This window comes from Pseudochaenichthys georgianus, chromosome 4 (genome assembly GCF_902827115.2).
Source record: "Pseudochaenichthys georgianus chromosome 4, fPseGeo1.2, whole genome shotgun sequence".
In the NCBI taxonomy this organism is placed as follows: domain Eukaryota; kingdom Metazoa; phylum Chordata; class Actinopteri; order Perciformes; family Channichthyidae; genus Pseudochaenichthys; species Pseudochaenichthys georgianus.
The window spans coordinates 30,816,543-30,837,275 of record NC_047506.1 but is presented as its reverse complement, the minus strand read 5'-3'; the positions used below and the strand labels follow the sequence as shown (position 1 = coordinate 30,837,275).

General features: G+C 41.5%; 1 protein-coding gene across 1 annotated transcript in view; it reads left to right on the top strand.

Moving 5' to 3' along the window:
- The window catches only part of zc3h3 (zinc finger CCCH-type containing 3), a 90,211-nt gene that overhangs the window by 53,626 nt on the left and 15,852 nt on the right, over nucleotides 1–20,733 (top strand). Inside the window, exons 4-8 of the mRNA XM_034081691.1 lie at nucleotides 5,639–5,792; nucleotides 16,144–16,307; nucleotides 18,929–19,007; nucleotides 19,402–19,557; nucleotides 20,536–20,605. Coding sequence (XP_033937582.1) covers nucleotides 5,639–5,792; nucleotides 16,144–16,307; nucleotides 18,929–19,007; nucleotides 19,402–19,557; nucleotides 20,536–20,605 — 623 coding nt within the window. The remainder of the gene's footprint in view (nucleotides 1–5,638; nucleotides 5,793–16,143; nucleotides 16,308–18,928; nucleotides 19,008–19,401; nucleotides 19,558–20,535; nucleotides 20,606–20,733) is intronic.

Genomic DNA, 20,733 nt, shown 5'->3' with positions numbered 1-20,733 from the left:
AGTGACTACAAGCCAGGCAACTAATCCTGTACAAACCCCCCTCCCCACCACCTTTACCCATATATTCTCTGTTGTTCTTGTGCTGTCTCTCTTTCTTTCATAACACAACATACACTCCTTTTCACCCACATAACTAGTAATATGGATGATATCAGTAACGGAAAACAAAAATACCGTTTTATATAACCATTGACCTTGGGCTTTATGATTATCCCAGTTAATCATAGCCTGTCTTTTATTTTTGGCCATAAAGCTTTGAAAACATTATTGGAGTGCGGTAACATTGCTAAAAGGAACAATCAGAACAAAGCAAAACAACAAGTTAAGCCGTTGACTTCAAATGCAAAGTGAATATGCATAACACATTGGTAATAATTGCCCCTAGCCACCTTTTGCATAGAAAACTGTTCAGTGCACAATAAAGCAGATTGATCAAGGATGATGCCCTAAGAAAGGCATCGTTGAAACACTTTTTTGAAGTTATTTTAGAGATTGCCTTTGTGTTCTGTGTCTTATAAGTTTAGTAATCCCGCGGTTTGTTTAAAACACAACTGATCGTCTGATAGCTCTTCTTCCTTGCTCTGTTTTTCTTTTAAGAATGATATTGTGTTCTCAGGTCCCAGATTGTTGATTTGCGGGTAATATATTATTGTACCCAATGAAATAATGATCAATCCTGCAGAGCCAAAGTAAATAAAAATGTAATAATACATTCATTTGGAAAGCGCAATACAATAAATAACAAAGTAATACACAAATAAAGAATGGGATAATACAAGATTATAACACAGGATTTTATTTTCAAAATAAAATTAGGTGTGTTTTGTTGAATGACCCTTCTACCCTTCTATCAGAATGGTATAGCCATGGTATAACCTATAATTATAACTCGATGTAAACCCTTCATACATACACATTTGTATGCAGGAGCAAAGCCCAGTGTGTGTGTTTAAATCTGTGTGTGTGTTCTAAACAGTGATTTGTTCAACAGTAAATGTTTGTCTGAGATGAATTCACCATCTGATCCAGGGCTGCATCCTGGCTGACAAATTAAACGAGTGAGGGGGGGAGGAGGAAGAGTGAGGGGGCAGGAGTGGGGAGAGAAGCTGGAATGTGTAGAAGTGGAAATCGAATCATTTTATTGTTTGTCACCGCGACCCTCGTGGTCACGGTCTGTTATTGGACGCTAATTAAAACGGCAACAATCCTGACGATTGGCAATTAAAGACTTGTGAAAGAGGTGATAGGAAATGAGCTCCTCATCGGGTGCATAAACTCATTCTTTATCCCTCTTTCACACCTCTCTTCCCTCTGTCTTTTCTCTACTCATTAGGAAGACAGAGTGCTGTCACTGACCACCATAGTGAATGATTGGGAGAAAGGGAAGAGGTAGTACAGATAATTACATGAAAGTGGTTTTTTTTCGGGGGGGTGGAATAATTTAAATGAATGCGGGGAGCAACTGATTCATGTTGCATTACGTTTTTCAGGCTGTGGTAGTGGAAGGCTTTTTACATTTTCATGCAGCGACATGAGGCTTGTGGCAAATATAATTTCTAAAGGCTTTTTCACGAAGCTTTTTACCCAGGTTTGTAAAGCTTGGTGAGGAATATATTTCTAGTTTACTACATCGTGGTACCATAAGGTGCGTTCACACCGCAGTACTTTTCCCACTTTAGTTCCGATATAGTTCCGAAATGTCGCGTTCACACCAAAAAGAGCCGGAACTAAAATTAGTTCATGAGAACCTTTTTACCCCCTTTTCCGTCCCTGCTAGAGAGCAGGTACTTTCGTGGTTAGAAAAAGGTTCCTATGTCTGATTGGCTGGCCGGAATGCAAACCACGCCCCGTAAAACTCCCAAAAAGTTTTGTGAAGCCGCCATTTTATTATCCTCGCATTAGCATTAGCCCAGCGCACAAATGGAGTAGGGGTGTTGAAAATAATCGTTACTACGATGCATTGCGATGCGGACGTGGACGATTCGGTATCGATGCAGTGACGGAAGATAATCGATTATAGCGTAGTAACGTTGCTTCCTGATTTTCCGGCCGCGGCTTTGCTATAACGTTTTTTTTTCTGTCACTTTAATATCAAATCGGTCGGTGACGCAGAGATCAGGGAACAGACGTGACAGCGGCACAGCAACACCAAACACGGAGCAGTCTGCTTTATCCACCAACACAAGAACACCAGTCCAGAACCAACAGCAGAAGGATCCGCTCTGAATCACTCCGTGTCACTGCGACACAGGGATTTATGTAAATAATTGCGTTACAATCATGTCAGGTTTTTGGTGGATTTAATTAAGTCTTGGATTGCAGAGTATGAATGCCCTCTAGCCATTTTCAGACGATATATACGTGTGTAGAGTTTGTGAAGGCAGGAGGAAAAAAGCTTCCGCGATCACCGTCTCCCCTCCGTTCCTCCAAGCCCCGCCCCCTCCCTGAAAATAATGAGTGACAGGCTGATAGTGACCCGATAGAAACTTTATTATTCACTTAATCACTGAGATATAATGAAGCTAATTTAATCTCATACATTCATGGGATTTATGTAACAGTAAAACAGAGAATGTAAGTGTGCACCCACATGCAGTATTTTAGTTTGTAAATGCTGTTGTAAATACTCCTGTTGTCTGCTGTGTTCAGACTCAAGTCATGTTAGTGATGCCACATTCAGGACATTCAGTGTCCTTTCTTTAACAGAAGACCGTTGCTAGAAGCTGCAGCTAGACTGCAGAAGCATTATTTTTTTGTTTTTGAGGATGGAACAATTTCACACACAGATATAGGGAGGCTAGACCTATACAATTCATTTATTTTGGTTTATAAATTAATTGTCAAGACATTTATGTTATTGATTTCTGAAGCACTTTCTAAATAATAAAAAGAGAGTTCATATGTATTTACTGCATACGCATTGATAAAAAATAAGCCATGTGCAGTAATATAGAAAATTGAGGATGCAACGCATTGGTATGAATCGTGATGCATCGGGATATCGAATTGAATCAAATCGTTGACAGGATAATCGTAATCGAATCGTGAGACCAGTGAAGATGCACAGCCCTAAAATGGAGAGAGACTAACTTATGGCAACACAAAAGAAAACATGGGAGCGGTGGAGTGATGAGGAGGTGTCTCTTTAGTTCTCATGAACTAAGTTCTCATGAACCTTTGTAGGAAAAGTACTGCGGTGTGAAAGTGCCTATAGTCTTTATATAAGAAGTGGGCGTAGCCATGTTGATGTCACACATTGGTTTATGGGCAACTGTTTTAAATTCATGAATTTTTTTGGCCATCTTGATCTTTGTGTTTCGGAGCCACAAATGACAAGGCCAGGTTGCAATGCACATTTTAGTTAATGATAGATAGCTTACTTGGTAAGCAAGGTGCATCCAATGGTAATATGTTTTTTAATGCTAATATTGATAAGCGGGAAAGCAAACTTCTCCTTTGGGTTTCTCTTGGCACAACTGGATAGCTAACAGTTCTATATAATCGGACTCTGATTTGTGTCAGTTTGGCCACTATGTCAGTTGGTAATACTATTAGGCCAGGGGTGGGCACATTTTTTGGCTCGGGGGCCACTATGAGTTTTAAAATTTGAAAGACGGGCCGGACCAGTAGCAGATCGGTAAAAAAATATGTAGCTGTCCACTCATTAAACACTCTGCACTCAATGTCGACTTTTCTTTTCTTCCACTCATTGTTACAGATGTAGGTTCAAAGGTGGATTAGGTTCAAAGGTGAATTATTGCGTCATGACGTAACCGTTTACGTGCCTTCTTATTACCCACACAGCATTTTACGTCGCTGATTTTCTCCACAACACCGCTCACAACATCAATAGAGGACTGCGTCGGGTAGTTTTTAATCATACGAAGCAAGATTAAATTAAATAACTACTTCTCCAACCTAATACCTTTCTCCAGAGTGCCGTTGTGCATTGTTTATTAATGTGGTTCAGCGGCATTACCGACCGCTGGATCATTGCTCGTCCACCAGAGTTTAGTCTACTGTTAACTCAAGGCAGCGGCCGCTGTAAAGTCTTCACTGTCCGACTGTCACACAAGCAGCTGATAAATATCCCCAATTCCCCATCAGTGAATGTGTTTCAGTCTGAATTGACGCTGTTTGGCATCACAACGCTGTTATGAAGGTTTCTCTGGCATTCTACAGGTGATGTTAGCATGGCAACCGAAGCTAATCAGACTATCTTGACTACTTGTTGCTATCATATTGTGGCATAAGCCGTATATGGCCCGCGGGCCTTAGTTTGCCCATGCCTGTATTAGGCGCTTTCACACCGCAGTACTTTTCCCACAAATCAGAACTTAGTTCATGAGAACTCTTTAGTTGGGCACTGGCTTCAGTAGAAGCTGCTGGGACTCCCAGCAGCTTCTACTGAAGCCTTCCAAGTAAATCGCCAGAACGCCGACACCTCCTCATCTCCACCGTTCCCATGTTTTATTTTGTGTTGCCATAAGTTAGTCTCTCTGCGTTTCTGCGCTGGGATAATGCTAATGCGAGGATAATAAAATGGCGGATTCACAAAACTTTTTGGGAGTTTTACGGGGCGTGCTTTGAATTCCGCCCAGCCAATCAGACATAGGAACCTTTTTCTCCCACGAAAGTCCCTGCTCTCTAGCAGGGATGGAAAAGAGGGTGAAAAGGTTCTCATGAACTTATTTTAGTACCGGCTCTTTTTGGTGTGAACGCGACAAAAGAGTTCTCATGAACTAAGTTCTCATGAACCTTTGTGGGAAAAGTACTGCGGTGTGAATGCGCCTATAGTTCACACAAAGATCAGTTTTAAGAAGTGGGCCCGTTGTGACATCCCTTCAACAAAGTCAGATGCTTCAGACAGGTCATAGGTATAGGAAAAGTTGATTTGTGGAATTTTTCATTGTCTTTAACCAAATCAGGATTTCAATTTTACAAAGGTTGTTATTATGCAATAAGTCATAGGAATATTGCTTACAGGCGCTGTGGCAAATTCTGATTGGTTGAAGAAAAACGAGCTCACCTCAATTGAGTTATTTTGATCTTGTTCTCAACTTAATTTGTAATAGATACAAACCTCTACAATTACCCACAATGGGCTTACGAACCGATGTGAACAGGGACTTAGACGGCTCACAATGCAAATGCTGTTCTTTGTGCGAGTAAGTCAGCCGGCATAGGACATCATAAAACAACATGATGGATACACAGCCATTGAAATAAATAAATAAAAACACTTTGTCCTCTTTTTTTTAAAATTCCGATCTCTCTACACTTTCGCCTCTTCCCTGATGGATCTGTAAAATGATATAACAAATGAGACTTAAAGTGAGAAGGAGGGAGGGAGGCCAGGCAGGAGGGATGAAGGCAGCGAGGGAAGAGACAGAGCATATGATTTATTAGGCTCATAAAAATTCTGCCTTTGTTATTCCCTCTCATTTTTATCTGTGAAGCTTATTAAAGAGCACACCTGCCAGAGTCCTCAGAAAAACTTGTGCGAGCTTAACGCATTCATAAGATGTATATTTGTTCCCGCACTGACTGGATGTTAAACAATTTCTTTCGTTTCTGTGTGCTATCAGATTTTAATTTGCAGACTTTCATACTGTTCTGCCAATTTTGCTATTCCCAGGTCCCGCCTCCTCCTCTCACCGTAGCCCCGCCTCTACTCGGGTGTTCAGGACACGCTACAAGATGGTGACCCGCCCGGGCTCCGCCAGCACGGCACACACCCTCCACTACAACCCCGCCCTGTCTTGGAGAGCTAAGAGGATCCAGTCTGCCAGGTAATCCACATTCACAAATACACACACACCTCCCGCAGGTACGGGTTTAATGTGTCTCAGTGGCTAATATCCCTCAGTGCAGAGCAGCGCCCTGTCTTTAATGTCAGTGTCACGTGCGGCATGAGTGGAACAGGTCGGGAATTTATGGCGCTCATTTTTACACAGTAGATAACCCAGAGAATAAACCATTTACAACAGCGTGCTCCTCACATTAATTTACAGCAGAAGCGCCTTACACCAGAAGGATATAGAGGGAGGGCGGGTGGGTGGATCTGTTTCTTATGTCATTACAACTCCTATCTCCTCTTTCTCCCAACCCCCCTTCATTCATCTAACTTCCATCTCCCACAGCCCCTCTATTATTCTAGCATTCTCACACAAGGTTTAATCCACCAATGAGTCTCAAATACACAGTGAATAAAACGTGTCAAATGGGCATGCAAGTAATGACTAACTTAATTTAAGGTTAGTCTTTATTATTATTTTTTTTCACAAATGTAGTCCATACATAAGATAATAATTTGTCATCTAAAGCTCAACTTTGAGTTTTGAAATTGCTTGTAGTTTCTAAATCAAAAATACAAATGCAAGAATTTTAAGATTAAATAAAACAAAATCCAAAAATCACAAATTTGAGACACTGGAAGAAAATGTGTAAAAGAAAATTGTGCACAATAAATTATTACAACACTAGCCTGTAAAGGAATCTGAAATCTCATATTTACTTGCATATTTAGTTGTGCTTAAACTCCCTTGCTGTGTTATATGCCAGGTTGTGGTGATGATGTCCTTTCCGAGTAACCTTTCACGTTAAATGTGTTGGAGTGCTCGACAGAAGCGTAAGTTACATTACATTGCATTTAGCTGGCGCTTTTATCCAAAGCGACTTACAATAAGTGCATTTGACGAACAAGATACAAATTTGAAGAAAACGGAATCATATAAGTACATTAGGTTTCATAGAGCCAAAACATTTCAAGTGCTACTCAACTGGCTTTAGATAAGCCAGTCCTTAGTATATAAGTGCTTAGTTAGTATGTAAGTGCTTAGTTAGTATGTAAGTGCTTAGTTAGTATATAAGTGCTTTTTATTTTGTTTTGGTTTTGTTTTTTTCATTTGTTTTTTTCATTCTATCGCTCGAAGTGGAGTCGAAAGAGATGAGTTTTCAGTCTGCGCCGGAAGGTGTGTAAGCTTCCTGCTGTCCTGATGTCAATGGGGAGCTCATTCCACCATTTTGGAGCCAGGATAGCAAACCCACGTGTTTTTGCTGATGGGAACCTGGGTCCCCCTCGCAGCGAGGGTGCAGCGAGTCGTTTGGCTGATGCAGAGCGGAGTGCACGTGCTGGGGTGTACGGTTTAACCATGTCCTGGATGTAGGAAGAGCCAGATCCATTCGCAGCATGGTACGCAAGTACCATTGTCTTGAAGTGGATTCTAGCAGTTACTGGAAGCCAGTGGAGGGAGGAGCGGCGTGGTGTGGGAGAATTTAGGAAGGTTGAAGACTAGACGAGCCGCTGCATTCTGGATGCGCTGCAGAGGTCGGATTGTAAGTGTTACGTAGTGATGTGACTCCCTCTGGAGGGAACTTTGGGATTTTAGCCTGCAGACCATTTACATGCACAGAAACCTATAGCACACTACAGGGAAGGAAACCCCCCAAAAAGCATAATAGGGCCCCTTTAATTCATCTTTATGAGGGGGTTATTATTGGGTGGAAAACGTCAAAGGTCACCTATCATGCTTTTAGGCAATAGCATAGGTCTCAGATATATAAAAAAATATGTCAATGTCAATGAAGTGTTTTGCTCAAAATACCAAACGGATCACCCATTCTAGCCATGCCTCATACCTCACTGTTTCAGCCCTGTTACTAAAGTGCTGATTCTGGGTATAAAGCTTTAAAAAAAAAAAAGAGGTGGTGGAGCTTATGCCTGCTCATGCGGGAGATTCTACCGGCAGATTGTCAGCTAAATGCTGCCGTGATTAAACGCCATATCATGTTCCAAACCACATCAAGGATTATTTCTGAAACAGTATGGAGCTCAAATGCTTTTTCTCTTGTGGGTTTACCACAAGGTGAGTTCCTTTTTATTTCCTGCTTCTTACACATGCTCTCTCCAGTACAGGTTAGCTCTGAGTGTTAGCGATGCTTGATAATGTAAACAAAGACCATATTACTTTCAAAACAGTCGGGCATTGTTTCTGATAGCAACGTTTCTGATAGGGCCGTTGGTGTAAAGCCAGCCCACGTTTCAGATATTAGGTCATATCGGCAGCAAATCTGGATCAGCTCTGTTGTTCCCCCGTTTTTAGAGATTTGGGTACTGAGGAAAAAAGAGAGGGTTGTACACCGGGGACACATATCTATGTATTAAAGACATAAAAGTACCTTTAAGTAAAGGCCTTAGTAATAGCTTTGTCATTAAGAAAAGACGTGGTGTTGAGCATGTTTTCTCCTTCAGTTGCATGCTGTTTGAAGTTTGCGAACAGGTTGTCCTGGTTGGTATTAGATGATCTGTTAATCTGTAGAGTAATAATAAGCATCCTGTTATAAAAATAACACGATGCTCTTCCTGTAAACTGTATGTGGTATGACTACACTAACTGACACTCTGAAACACACACACACACACACACACACACACACACACACACACACACACACACACACACACACACAAGAACTGAGTTCTGATAAACATGAAACTGATTGTAGTATAAAGGAATTGGAGCTGCTCTAAAACTTTATTGTGTCCGGTCTAGGAATTAACACAAAACAAATTGAGTTCTTGCTATTTAAGTTCAGTTCACGGAGACATGATTGTGGTCGTTGAGGGAGAGCAATCAAAGGTACATTCACAGTACTGAGTGTGTTTTGATACTCCATTTTTAGAGACTAGAAACACCTCATTTTGGTTTTGTCCTCCTGGCCGTCAGGAGACGGCTCCTAAAACTACAAAACCCCAGCATATGTATGTGCTGTGTTTTCTTTTTAGTTGGGCTGAAGTTACATTAGTCTTTTGGTTGTGTCTGTTTGAGTGAAAGAGTTTTGGGCTTGTTTTGTGTGTGTATTGCTTCATTTGTGATATCCAGATTTGGTTAGACAGAGGGGCCCGGACTGTGGCCGGACTCAGCCTCTGGTGACTTATTACTATTCATTTAGCTGCTGCAGTAAATATTGATTCATCAAGGGATTTTCAATTTGAGCCCCGTGACATCTTGTGAAATATCACCAAGTGTGTAGAAGTGAGGAAAGAGATAGGGAGAGGAGGGGAACAGGTCGGGTCCCCAGGGATGGTGGATTACCCCCCCTCACCCCCACCCATGCGCTCCTTTCTCATGCTTATCTTTCTGTTTAACTCCAAAGACCCTCCACTTTTATCAGTTTGAAGCTATTGAGTGGAGCATGAGCTCATATTCTCTGCTCTTAACTACTGAGTGCTGCTCTTCATCTTTGGCCTATCAGACCCACTGATCCCTGTCCTCATACGTTCTCTGCTCTTATCTCTGTGCCTGTTCATAGCTGAAATCCACACCCGGGGCCACGCTTTAGGGAAATAAATACAAAAAACAGCCTTGCATGGTGGTCCAAGGGTTCCCAAATTCTGGCAGGTAATAAGCAGATATTTTAGGATTACTAACGCCAACTGAGAAAGCACTGGGGGGCTTTTTGTGCTTGAGTTTCTTCATTTAGTGGGCCCGATTATGCTTCTTTTTTTCTCTCCCCTACACTACCAGCCTGAAACGCCTCCATTGGACTTCTTTGTCTACTTCTGCGACATAATGACATCGGTACATAACACTCACGCTTCTATTGGCTAGTGCTCTAACTGTCTGATTGGGCAAGTTTATTTGTACAACACTTTCCAATTACAGAAGCTATACAAACTGCAAAAAAATAAATAAAATGTCCTTAAACAACATTTAAAAGCACACATTTAAAGACGTACTGAATATTGATAAATTCAATCAAACATTGAGATTAAAAAATACCTTCACTAACACCACAATTAATCATTTACCATTCCAAATGAAGAGATGTTTCCCTACCCAGCATGGAATGCTCTTACCTGTTTCCATCCATAACAAGCGTAGCCGGTGATTTAGTGCCGGACGGTCGTTTAAAGGGGCGAGGGAATCGTCTGCAGTATTTCAACCCAAGCCACCAGAAAATAGATATAATCTCAACATTAACTCCATTAATAGTAACAGGAGTTGAATTAAGAAAGCTGTAAAGCATGCACACTGACGGATAAATTACAGCCCAACCCTCCCCCTTATCCCTCTCGAACCCTCCATATTTTTCTCCCTTGTAGTCTATTCTCTTGTTTTCTATACCCGTGCGTTTGCTCTGTTGCTTTCTTTTTCTTTTCTGTCTTTTTATTCCTTATTTTATTGTCAAATACAAATCAATTCATACTTATTTTTAATCCAAATGTCTTGGCTTCTACTTGCGTCTTTTTCTAACTTGCCCCTAACATGGCAGGACCCCCAAATAAGTAGACAACTTTTGACTGTATATATCTTCACACACATACACACACGGTCCAGGCGCTCATCTCCTTTAGTGCTTCAGTATCGATCAGTACAGGATGTAAGAGACTGGGCAATAAAGTGAAGCAGCGCTCACTCTTCTTCACTTCTCTCCTCCTTTTCCCCGCATCCACTCCCTCATTCATCCCCTTTTATAACCCAATTCATTCATTTACTCATTACTTATCACATTAGTCATCTATCCGTCACCTACAACCGAATGTTGTGTTCTTCCTCGGCTGCTGTTCACACTGTAATCCACACCAACACTCTTTAGGCTGCTTTTTAATGTGTTACCCACCATAAGAGAGGATTCTGCTCATTACATCGGCCCTCTTTAAGTTGGATTTGATAGGATCGTGATTGCGTAACGACATCGCTTTGGTTTCCTTTAAGTGCCCGAAGAATAGCAGCAGTCCTTACTGTTGGAATTAGCCAGATGACTGTTTTTGCTGTGCTCTGTTTCAAGGGTAACTGTTTCCCAATATGAGCTTACTAATGCTTGGGTTGCAGACAAATAGACAAGGGCAGCATTATTCGGAGCAGTAGCGCGACCCTCCAAATTCTTCCCTGTCACTAAAACAAAAGTCGGATCATTCATCAACAGCGGCGGTAGTGCTGAATTGCGCTCTCCTTTATCCGTACATCGCATGGTCAGAGCAGTGCGCAAACACGCACACAACCACCTTTAGTATACGCATGCAGACTAGTCACAGGGGAGTTTCTGCATGCCCTTGCACCCTCCTTCATTTCTTCCCTTTCTCAACATTTTTACTTTTCTTTTCTTTTTGGAGAGTCAATGTTCTTTTGTACCGCGACCTTTTATTTATTTATTTAATCGTTTATTTGGCAGGGACAATGCACAGTAATGAACACTTAAAACATTCAAATGTATCAAGCGTAACAGTGCCAGATTTAGCTTTGAGCTAATTTCCATCCCTCACATAAAACATTTAAGAAATGTACAGTTTACAAACATACCAAAAACAAAATACATGATGTGCAAAAAGTGCAAAAGAGCAAGAGCAGCATACACAAGTATTTATGACATGATAATACAATATATAATACAATCTAGCAGCTACGACATATAAAGTGCAAGAGAAGATACAAGAGCTGACTAAAGTGCAAGAGGAGATACCCCTGTGTTAAAGTGCATTTAGCGGTGATCGCACGTCTGTTTGTTTCTCATCCATTCTTTGAGTTGACCTTTGAAGCTATTGAGAGTGGGACAATCCCGTATCTCAGTTGGGAGGCTATTCCAGAATGAGCTGCCTTTAATTGAGAGTACATTTTGTCCAAAAGTGGTCCGTCTACAGTGGACTTCACAGTCTCTTCTGGTTTCTGACCTAGTGCAGCGTCCAGTGTGTTTTTTGTGGATGAATTCCCCCAACGGTACGTCCACACAGCAGCTTTTCAAAAATCTTGAAAATCTTGGAGCTGGGCGTGTCTGACAGCTTGGGGATTTTTTGCGAGCAATGCGACCAACAACCAATCACATGAATCTCCCGCCCCCGACATACAAAGCAAAAAACCCCGGGGATTTTATGCGAGCAATATATATATATATATAAACTCCCCAAACAGGCGAAAACCTACCAGTTTCACCCACTGTCTCTGCCACCTCCCTCCATGCCTGGTTCCTCCGGTTTGTATCCCGTTAATAGTTCTGGTCGTAAAGAACCGGGTGATTTGCTACCGTAATTTCTCGTTTGGAATATGGGGAAATGAACTGCGGTCTGGTTCTCCCTGCTTACACGCGGTTTGATTGGCTAGCGCTTCTACTGTCAGATTTGCATAAACGTGTTTGATTGGCTGGCGCTTCCAGCTCAGCTTCAAAAGTTGAACATTGCTCAACTTTGGAATCCTGGAAATCCTGGATATCCTGGAAATCTTCGCTTCGCTCCCCCACAATGCAGTTCGGCGAAAAGCGAGGCAAAGTGACGTCATCCCCATTCAAAGTCAATGGGCAGAGAAGCGGTGGAAGATTCTTCTGAAGCTGCTGTGTGGACGTACCGTAAGGGGGGGAGGGGGGGCCAGTCCATGTAAACATTTAGAAATAAAACACATACTTTTAAAAGACTTAAAATTGTCAAAGCTCAATCAATTGTGTTTTTCAAGGATGGTACAGTGGTGGTATGAATTTGGCTTTCTGTCAAGCACCTTGATAGCTCTCTTGTACAGCTGTTCTATTGGTTTCAGGTTTGTGGCACAAGCAAACGACCAGTTTGTAAAACAGTTTTCAATGTGGGATAGAATCATACAGTGGCGGTATGACTTTGCAGCATTGACAGTTAAGAAGGGTCTAATGCCGCATTTCCACTACAGCGCGGAGCTCGCTTTAAACGTGCCGTGCCCGGACCGTTTTTGTCTGCAGACAGACGGCAGGCGGAAAACCCTTTTTTAAAATGCGTGTTCTCTAAATAGAGATCGGCTAAGCTAACGTTATATATGCTCCGATCGTCCACACTCACAACAACGGCCTATACAGACATAAATAAACCAGCGACTGTATTCGCCATGACACAGGCAGTCTGTGGTTTGTACTTGTTTAACTTTTGTCTAGTTTCTGAACAGATATGAGGAGCAGTGAGCTTGAGTGCTAACAGCTAACGGCTGATGTTGTTTTTCTCGGGTGCTCATTGAAGATGACGTCACTGCTCTGTCTACACTGCGTTACTATAGTTACTGCCCCAGCTACTAAACTGTAATGGAAACGCAGCATAAAGTGAGCCAGTCCTAACAAGGCCTAGCCATACCGAGCGAGGCCCTGTAGTGGAAATGCGCCATAATTTAGCTCAAGTCATTGTCTTTGTCTTTGTCTCACAACACAACTAAGTGAATGTGAAATACAGATGTGGTTGAAAGCTATTTGAATGGCAAGACATTTGATTTATCATCAATCGCCAAGTAAAAATATCTTTCTTTGGAACTTTTCATACTGTAGTTTCACCTTCAACTAACTATTCCGTTTTGTTTCATCGTAATTTGCGGGTCAATTACTTGTGGTTAGAGCATAAGGCATTTAAAGATGCAGCTTGGGGCTACAAAGGAAGCAATAGTCTTTTAGATCAATTGATAATTAACTTGATTTCGCCAAGGCCAGATGTCCAATTTTGCAATGTTATCGAAAGTATCAAAATACATTGAGTATCTGACCTTTGAATGGTGTACGATATGAGGGGTCTAAGGACAGAGGGTGTCGTATTGTCTTACTAATATTCTGTACAAACTGTGAAGTCCACTGAGACAAATGTAACATTTGTGATATTGGGCTATATAAATAAACATTGATTGATTGATCCACTCCAACATTGAATCGATTCTTCCTTGGCTAAGGCAACACCTATTTACCAAATTTGATGAAAATCGGGCGAATAGTTTATAAGGGAAAAATCCAAACACCTTGTTTTGGCGGCAGACTGAACCTTACAGTAAATTGACCTTAAAAATAAAACCAAGAGTTATAAGGGGTTAAAAACGGTTGCTAGTTTCACATGAGCTCATCACAGTAAGTGAAACATTTTACTTACGCCTACATTTTGTGATTGTATCTTTATAAATACTGATGAGTGCAGCTTTAAATAGTCAAGCAAGTTGTAGGATGACTGTATAGATTTGATACTCAGGCCTTGTAGCAGAAAAATAGACATCACCATTGAAGTGGTCCTTGGTTGTCAGCTGAGGAGGATTTGTGCATCAGACGGGCCTGGTGGGTATCTGATAACAGATATTACTCCAGGGGTCAAGGGCATCACTGGGAACAGGCCAAGGAGAGTCAGGAGACAGCTAAAAACACCTGCTCTATTTTAAAGGGTATTCTGCTGTCCGTTTATTTTCTTCTACATTCTCTCGCTTTTTAATTAGAGATATATTACCCTATTGTAAAGGTAATGTGCTCCCACAGAGGCTGTTTGCACTAATATTGCTCGGCCTGCGGGGGTAACTCATTCACATGGCTGTATGTACAGTTTCGCAAAAGTCTGAGAACTTAATTTGTGAAGAAATGAGTTTCAGACAAATAAAGAAAAACACTGCTATGTTCGTGGTTGGTTCAACTGTGCTTACTGCCTTCTGCAATGAAGTTATGTTCTCTTGTCAGTCTGTCCTCTTGTTTCTGTCAGCAGCATTTGGAAGAACTACTGGCCTCATTGTTGTTGACATAAGTCGGAAGATCGACTTCACAAATTAAATGAAACCATTCATGGAGCATATAAATGCACCTTTGTTCTTAGCAAAGGTCTGCTCTCTGCAAATATTCTCTATATGAAATATATCTCCCTTTTTAACTGATGCTCCATATAGAGAAAAAACATTTTTAATTATTGCACTATGCACATGCACACATTGAGAACCATCGTTTGTTTGTTTTTTGGCCCAGAACCCTACGCCTATCTGATGCTGCTTGGAAAATTGTAAGAGCTATGTCGTGTTTTTCCTCACAAAAAAATAAAATAAACTGCACTTTGTCCGAGAACAGCACTTTGAGCGGTATTTTGTCTGGTAAATCAGGTAACATTTAATGTGTGAGCCTTTCATCAAAAAATCTCTGATGTTTGGACTCTCAGTGAGAAAGCACCCTAACAGACTGGTTGTTACACCCCCCCCCAACATCACTTTAGACCTGTGTCAGGGTTAAGCGACGTCTGTGTTAACCGTTCATGTCATATCCCCATTAACCTCCATTGTGGCTCTCGAGGCCACCCGGTCCTTGTTTAAGCCTCCCTTGGTGGCAGTCAGCGCTCCAACATTAGCCTCCATTACAGCTCCCCTGGCTGCAGTTGCCCTGTGTAGGGCAGCCACTGATCTTGTATCAGTGAAACTGAGTGTCTGTGCCGCTGAGTTATGACGCGCGGTCAGGTAGAGCGTTGTACGTGAACGCATCTTATAGTTGATATTGGCTCAGTTTTTTTCTTCTTTGCAGCAGTGCAGCAGCTCTCCGCCGGCTGCAGCGCGTTAAGCTTCCGTGTCAGTTGTTTTGTGCGCGGCGTGCATTCGGGGTAACCCTCTCTTTTCTCTGTAATGGGAGGCATGAACTCTCGCTCTAAAACCCATTTCCAGCCCATCTGAAATACGGCAGCAAATTACCTCCAGCGGCACCCTGCACACCAGCCCCAATCCGCCCCAAATAGAAGTGACAGGACAGCGCAATTTATCGCCATAACCCCTGCACCGCCCCACCACCACACCACCCAGAAGCCCCGCACACACTGCCGGCTCGCACGTACGCAAGTCTACTGAGTGACTTCTGAATGCGGGAGCATGCGAGTGTGGAGGCCTGTGATTGTGTGTACTGTACATACTGTAGCAGGAGTGTGTTGTGATACCATGTGTGTGCGTGTGTGGTCTCTTCGCTCCAGTGTAGGGGCCAACCTCGCTGCTCTGGCCCCCTGCCCTTCCTATTATCTCATTGATTTCCTCCTCTCCTCTTTTCAATTCTCTCCATTTCCACACTGCCGTCCTTTCCATTAGAGGAGCAATTTAACAGAGTGCTGTGACATGGGAGAGAGAGAGAAAGGGAGGGAGGGAGGGGAGACTGGAGGATGGGAAACATAAAGTGAGGAGGGGAGATATAGGGGAAGAGCTAAGAGAAGACAGGCAAAAGAGGGCTGGAACTGAGGGAGTGGATGGAATCCTCCCACCTCAGAGAATGACTGTTTTGAAACTGATCGTAACGGATAATTATATTAACCATTGTAATAAAACAGAATAATCCTTTAAATGAATACATAACTTTCAGGGTATTTTCCAAATGTTTTTCTTATCTCTAATTTCATCTTTCTTTCTGTTTTTCTTCCTCTGTCCCTTGTCCTTTCAGGAGTTTCCTACAGAATAGAATGCGAGCCCCCCACGACAGACAACCGTCACCCAACCAGCACTGGAGAGGAAGCAGCATGTGCTGGATTCGTGGTTCCCTGTACCGGGTGTCAGCCAATAAGCTGTCCCGCACCGTGGGATCCAACATGTCCATCAACCGAACAGGTACTATCACTGTCACTATAATGGTCATTGACAAAAGTGATGACAGATTTCATGTAGTCCCACAATTTACCACTGACATCTCTCCTCATTCCACGGTGATAATTACACAACTCTGATCATTTATAGCTCACATATACATTTAGATACTCCTTGAAAGAAACATATTTAATCTGCAAATCAGGTTTGTATAGAGCCCCAAACATACCGGGTGGATTTTCTCTGAAATCCTTTTGTGTCCTGCAAAACCCATTGTATCCTCTTTGATACATACATGTATATATTGGGATGGGATGCATATATTATATTTATTTATATATTATGTAGTATACATCAACTGGTTATAACCACAGTGTGTGTGAGGGTACCATCAGCTGTGCTTGGCTTAAGTATGATGTTTTCTGAATGTTTGTTTTTTTTTCATTTAAAAACTGTGTTGTCATTTATTGACTACACCATTTAATTTCAGTTTAATATAACTAACACAATGTGTGAAAAGGGATTCTCAATGTATTATTTATTCTCTCATTGTACTGAAGTCTAGGAACATTTTAATCTGGTAATATACAGTATGTAAAATGTGTCTTAAAAAGCACACCTTATCAAGGGGTTCTGAGCTTATTAATATTAGGTGTTTCAAACACATCAATTTGAAGTTTGTTTGCTTTTCTATTTTGCCAATACTTTATACTACCCGGTACGTTACCAACTCTTGTCCTTTCTTTCTTTTACAAATTCCTTAACTCCTAACCCTTACCTTAACCCCCTACATTAATTCCTTCTTTAATTTAACAAAACATCTTGAATATCCTCTACACACGAGCAGCTAGACAAGAACATTGTCTGGACAAAACGCAACATCACTTTGACAAAAATCTAAATCAAGCCAACACAAGTATGAACTGGTCCTGTAATTAATACCAGCGTTAAAGAGTGCTACAGACACCAAAAATGTCCCGAGGTTTGATACCCAGCCCTATTCTGGACACGTGTGTGCGTGTGCGTGTGCGTGTGCGTGCGCGTGCGTGTGTGTGTGTGTCAGCTCTGCCCACATGCTCTCTAATAGACTTACGGGAGCTGGCTGGATTTGCCTTCTGAAATAATAAAGTTGTCATCTGTCAGAGCAGAGAGGGGGAGGGTCTGGAGAACTGGACGGTGCAGATTAAAGCCCGGATCTGCCTCCACCTCCTACGCACTTCTCTCCTATACAGTACACATTCTGTAGCAACTACACCTGCAGGCCAAATTGAAGAGCTCCATTCTGTTCAACTCGTGACCGGCATCCCAACACACTGATCCTGCCTCCTCCAGAAACACACCTCAGGAGCCTTCCCAGCAGAACTTTTTGTTTCACATCCTTCCCCAGGGGAGCTTTTTGGTCTGGATCCACCAGCCTGTAATTCTGCTCTTCTTGAATCCCAACAGGGTGCACTCTTAATACTCTTGAGAGTATTAACAGCCAAGAGAAAATATCCAGAATGAGTGTTCGGTTTAAGGTCCTGCACTTCGTCGTCACCCCTCCGTACACAAACACCTTTCCCACCGGTGTTGTTGAGTGCATTGGGTACATAGAGTTTATGATGTTCTCAGACCGAGCTGGATGTCACGTTTGGCTTTGGCCCCAATGTATCAAACCACCACAATATAAAGAACCAGGCACATATCAGACTGCTATTGCATCTGGCTAAAAAACACACTGGGACAGCTACACTTTGGTCATACCTTAATAATTCTAATAGTGTTTTTAAAACATTTCAATTAGGATAAAGCAATGGCATGCAAGATAAAAAAAGATCTACCTATCTCTTTGTCACAAATGAATTCCTTTTAATATTGTTGTAACATTTCACAGCATGTCAGGTAGGAAGGGTTAATGCATTGTAAGTACTTGCGCAAATTGGGCAATGGCAAAAATACTCAAATTGTTAAATGTTTTTTTTTCTTCCACGCTCATCAGCTCAAGGAGCTTTCAAGTATTTGAAAGATTTTGATATGGTAGTGTTTATATAAAAATGTAATTATTAAAATAGGCTACACACACTGTCAACACTTTAGTAACGTTGCCCAACAACAAGTGACAATAACTTATTCAACATAAGGAGGGAGGAACATTTAAAAAATATAGTAAAGAGTTTTTCAATCCATCTGTAATTTCAAAACTTAAATATAAATGTAACCAGAAAAATATATGTGTATATAGGACAGAAATAATTTCTTCAAAAACAAATATAATATCTAATAATTTCGAATGGTCAAATTGTTCAACAAAGACGGGAACAGTCATATAAAAAAAGAAAAACATAATATTGATATATTTTACAGAACAAACCACATTTTGTAGGAGTTTCAATCAATCAACCAACTTAACCAATTCATATAGCCCAATATCACAAATGTTACATTTGTCTCAGTGGACTTTACAGTTTGTACAGAATATCAATATCATGGGTTTAAGTTTACGTTGGATTGTACCAAAATGTCGCCCTCATTGTTTGGGGTGTTTTTACATGATTTGAATCTGGACAATAACATGAAATGGCATGGACTTCATCTCTCCGCTACTGCTGTTGACTTCCTGTGCAAACATAACACCTTTTGAAATATCTCCCTCTGTCCACATGTAGGAAGGTCCTTCAGCCCTGCCCAGGTCCCATTAACGAGTCCAGCTTTCAACAGACCCTACAGTTCTCGTAATTTAGCCAGGTAAGGTTACAACACTGCCAATGTGTTTCATCTGTTCTCATGAGAAGCATTTTTGCATACATACCCATTTTTTTCTTTAACAGTTGTATGTGGGCTATCCTTCTGGCTCTCTTCATTAAACAGCACTATTTTGAAATCAATTCCAGCCAAGACTTTTATATTTGATCCTCCTCTAACATTAACTGCCTTTCATCAGTGTCACTGAGTGCTGTAAAGCCAGAAGTAATCTCATAAAATTAAAATTAGCATACGGTGGAAACCTTAACCCGAAGCTCCTCACATGGTTATGAGTTGAAACTTTATTCCTGGCACACTATTGTCTTCTTTAGTTACCACAAGCGGTTTGTTATTGATTTGTGGATCCTAATGGTCTGTCTGTGTTTTCTGAAATGAGCCGTGCTGTCCAGCGCAGCATTGCCATAATCAGAAATGCTCGTCAGAAGAAGCAGCCGAAGCAGTACTGCATGTACTACAACCGCTTCGGCAAGTGTAACCGTGGCAACAGCTGTCCCTACATCCACGACCCGGACAAGGTTGCCGTCTGCACCAGGTAAAGAACAGTTGACACACAAGATCATGACCTTTTTTAATACATAAGGCTCAGGGGGAAGAGATGAGTCTTGGGATTTTTGGTCATCTGTCAACCCAATAGAGTTGCAAAGTAAGAGTTGTTATTTTTCGGCTTCAAGGTTTAAGGAAGTAAAAGTGGTTTCATTGCTCAGTGTTATGCTGTGTCTGGATTCGGACACTTCACGTTGTACACTGTGAACACTAGCGCAGTGTGTGAATTTCAACCAGGTGATGTTGTCTCAAATGGCAAACTGCTGTACCCTCACATGAAGTGACAATTGCCACTGTTGGCTAGCAACTAACTAGCTAATTAACATTCCTTTCTAGCTATCAAGCAACATTATGTTTCGCGGCAGCAAATCATTATACACAGCTGAATTAACCCAATAAAATGTGTGCTTTTTTTAATCACCAGACTAGTTGAACTTCAATGAAAAAGTGAAAGAAAAACACATTTTATTTGCGAGACGCATAGGGGCATTTGTTAAGTGAGGGTTGGGAAGTGTAATGTTTGCCCATTATGAATGTACCACACTCTCATCCAACTGCAATGTCCCATGGTTGGCTGGGAATATTTGTTGTCAATCATTCCCCATATATCTACCTATTAACGTCCCGTCACATCCTCAACTGTCACTTTCTAATGAAAGCATAACAAATAACATCTTCAACTTAACTATGGTGGGCTTGCTGCTTTTAGACTCATTCATAATAGCAAACTGAGGCAGAAGTTGTATTTTTTGTAAAAATAATCTGAATAGTTACATTTGATGGCGATAACATACATATACTGTTACATTTTCCCTGATATGCTGTGTTTCCACGTTGAGTTCAATTAAGGATATCTTAAAAAGAAGCTTGTAACGACTTCCAAAAACGTCCAGAAACAGCAGCTCTTCTTCCTTTGCATCTCTTTAGCCTGTGCGTTTTCCCACCTGTTTCTGTGGTTTATGGACAGGTTTCTCCGGGGGACGTGCAAACTGGCAGACGGCTCCTGCCCATTCTCCCATAAGGTGGCAAAGGAGAAGGTAACGTGCTTCCACACATAACCTAAGCGGTTAATAACAGTTGTATTGGTTTTTATTGCAGAGGCCATGGTTGTGTGTTGCTGCATGTGTGTTGTTACATGTGTTGGTATAAGATGACGCCATTGGGT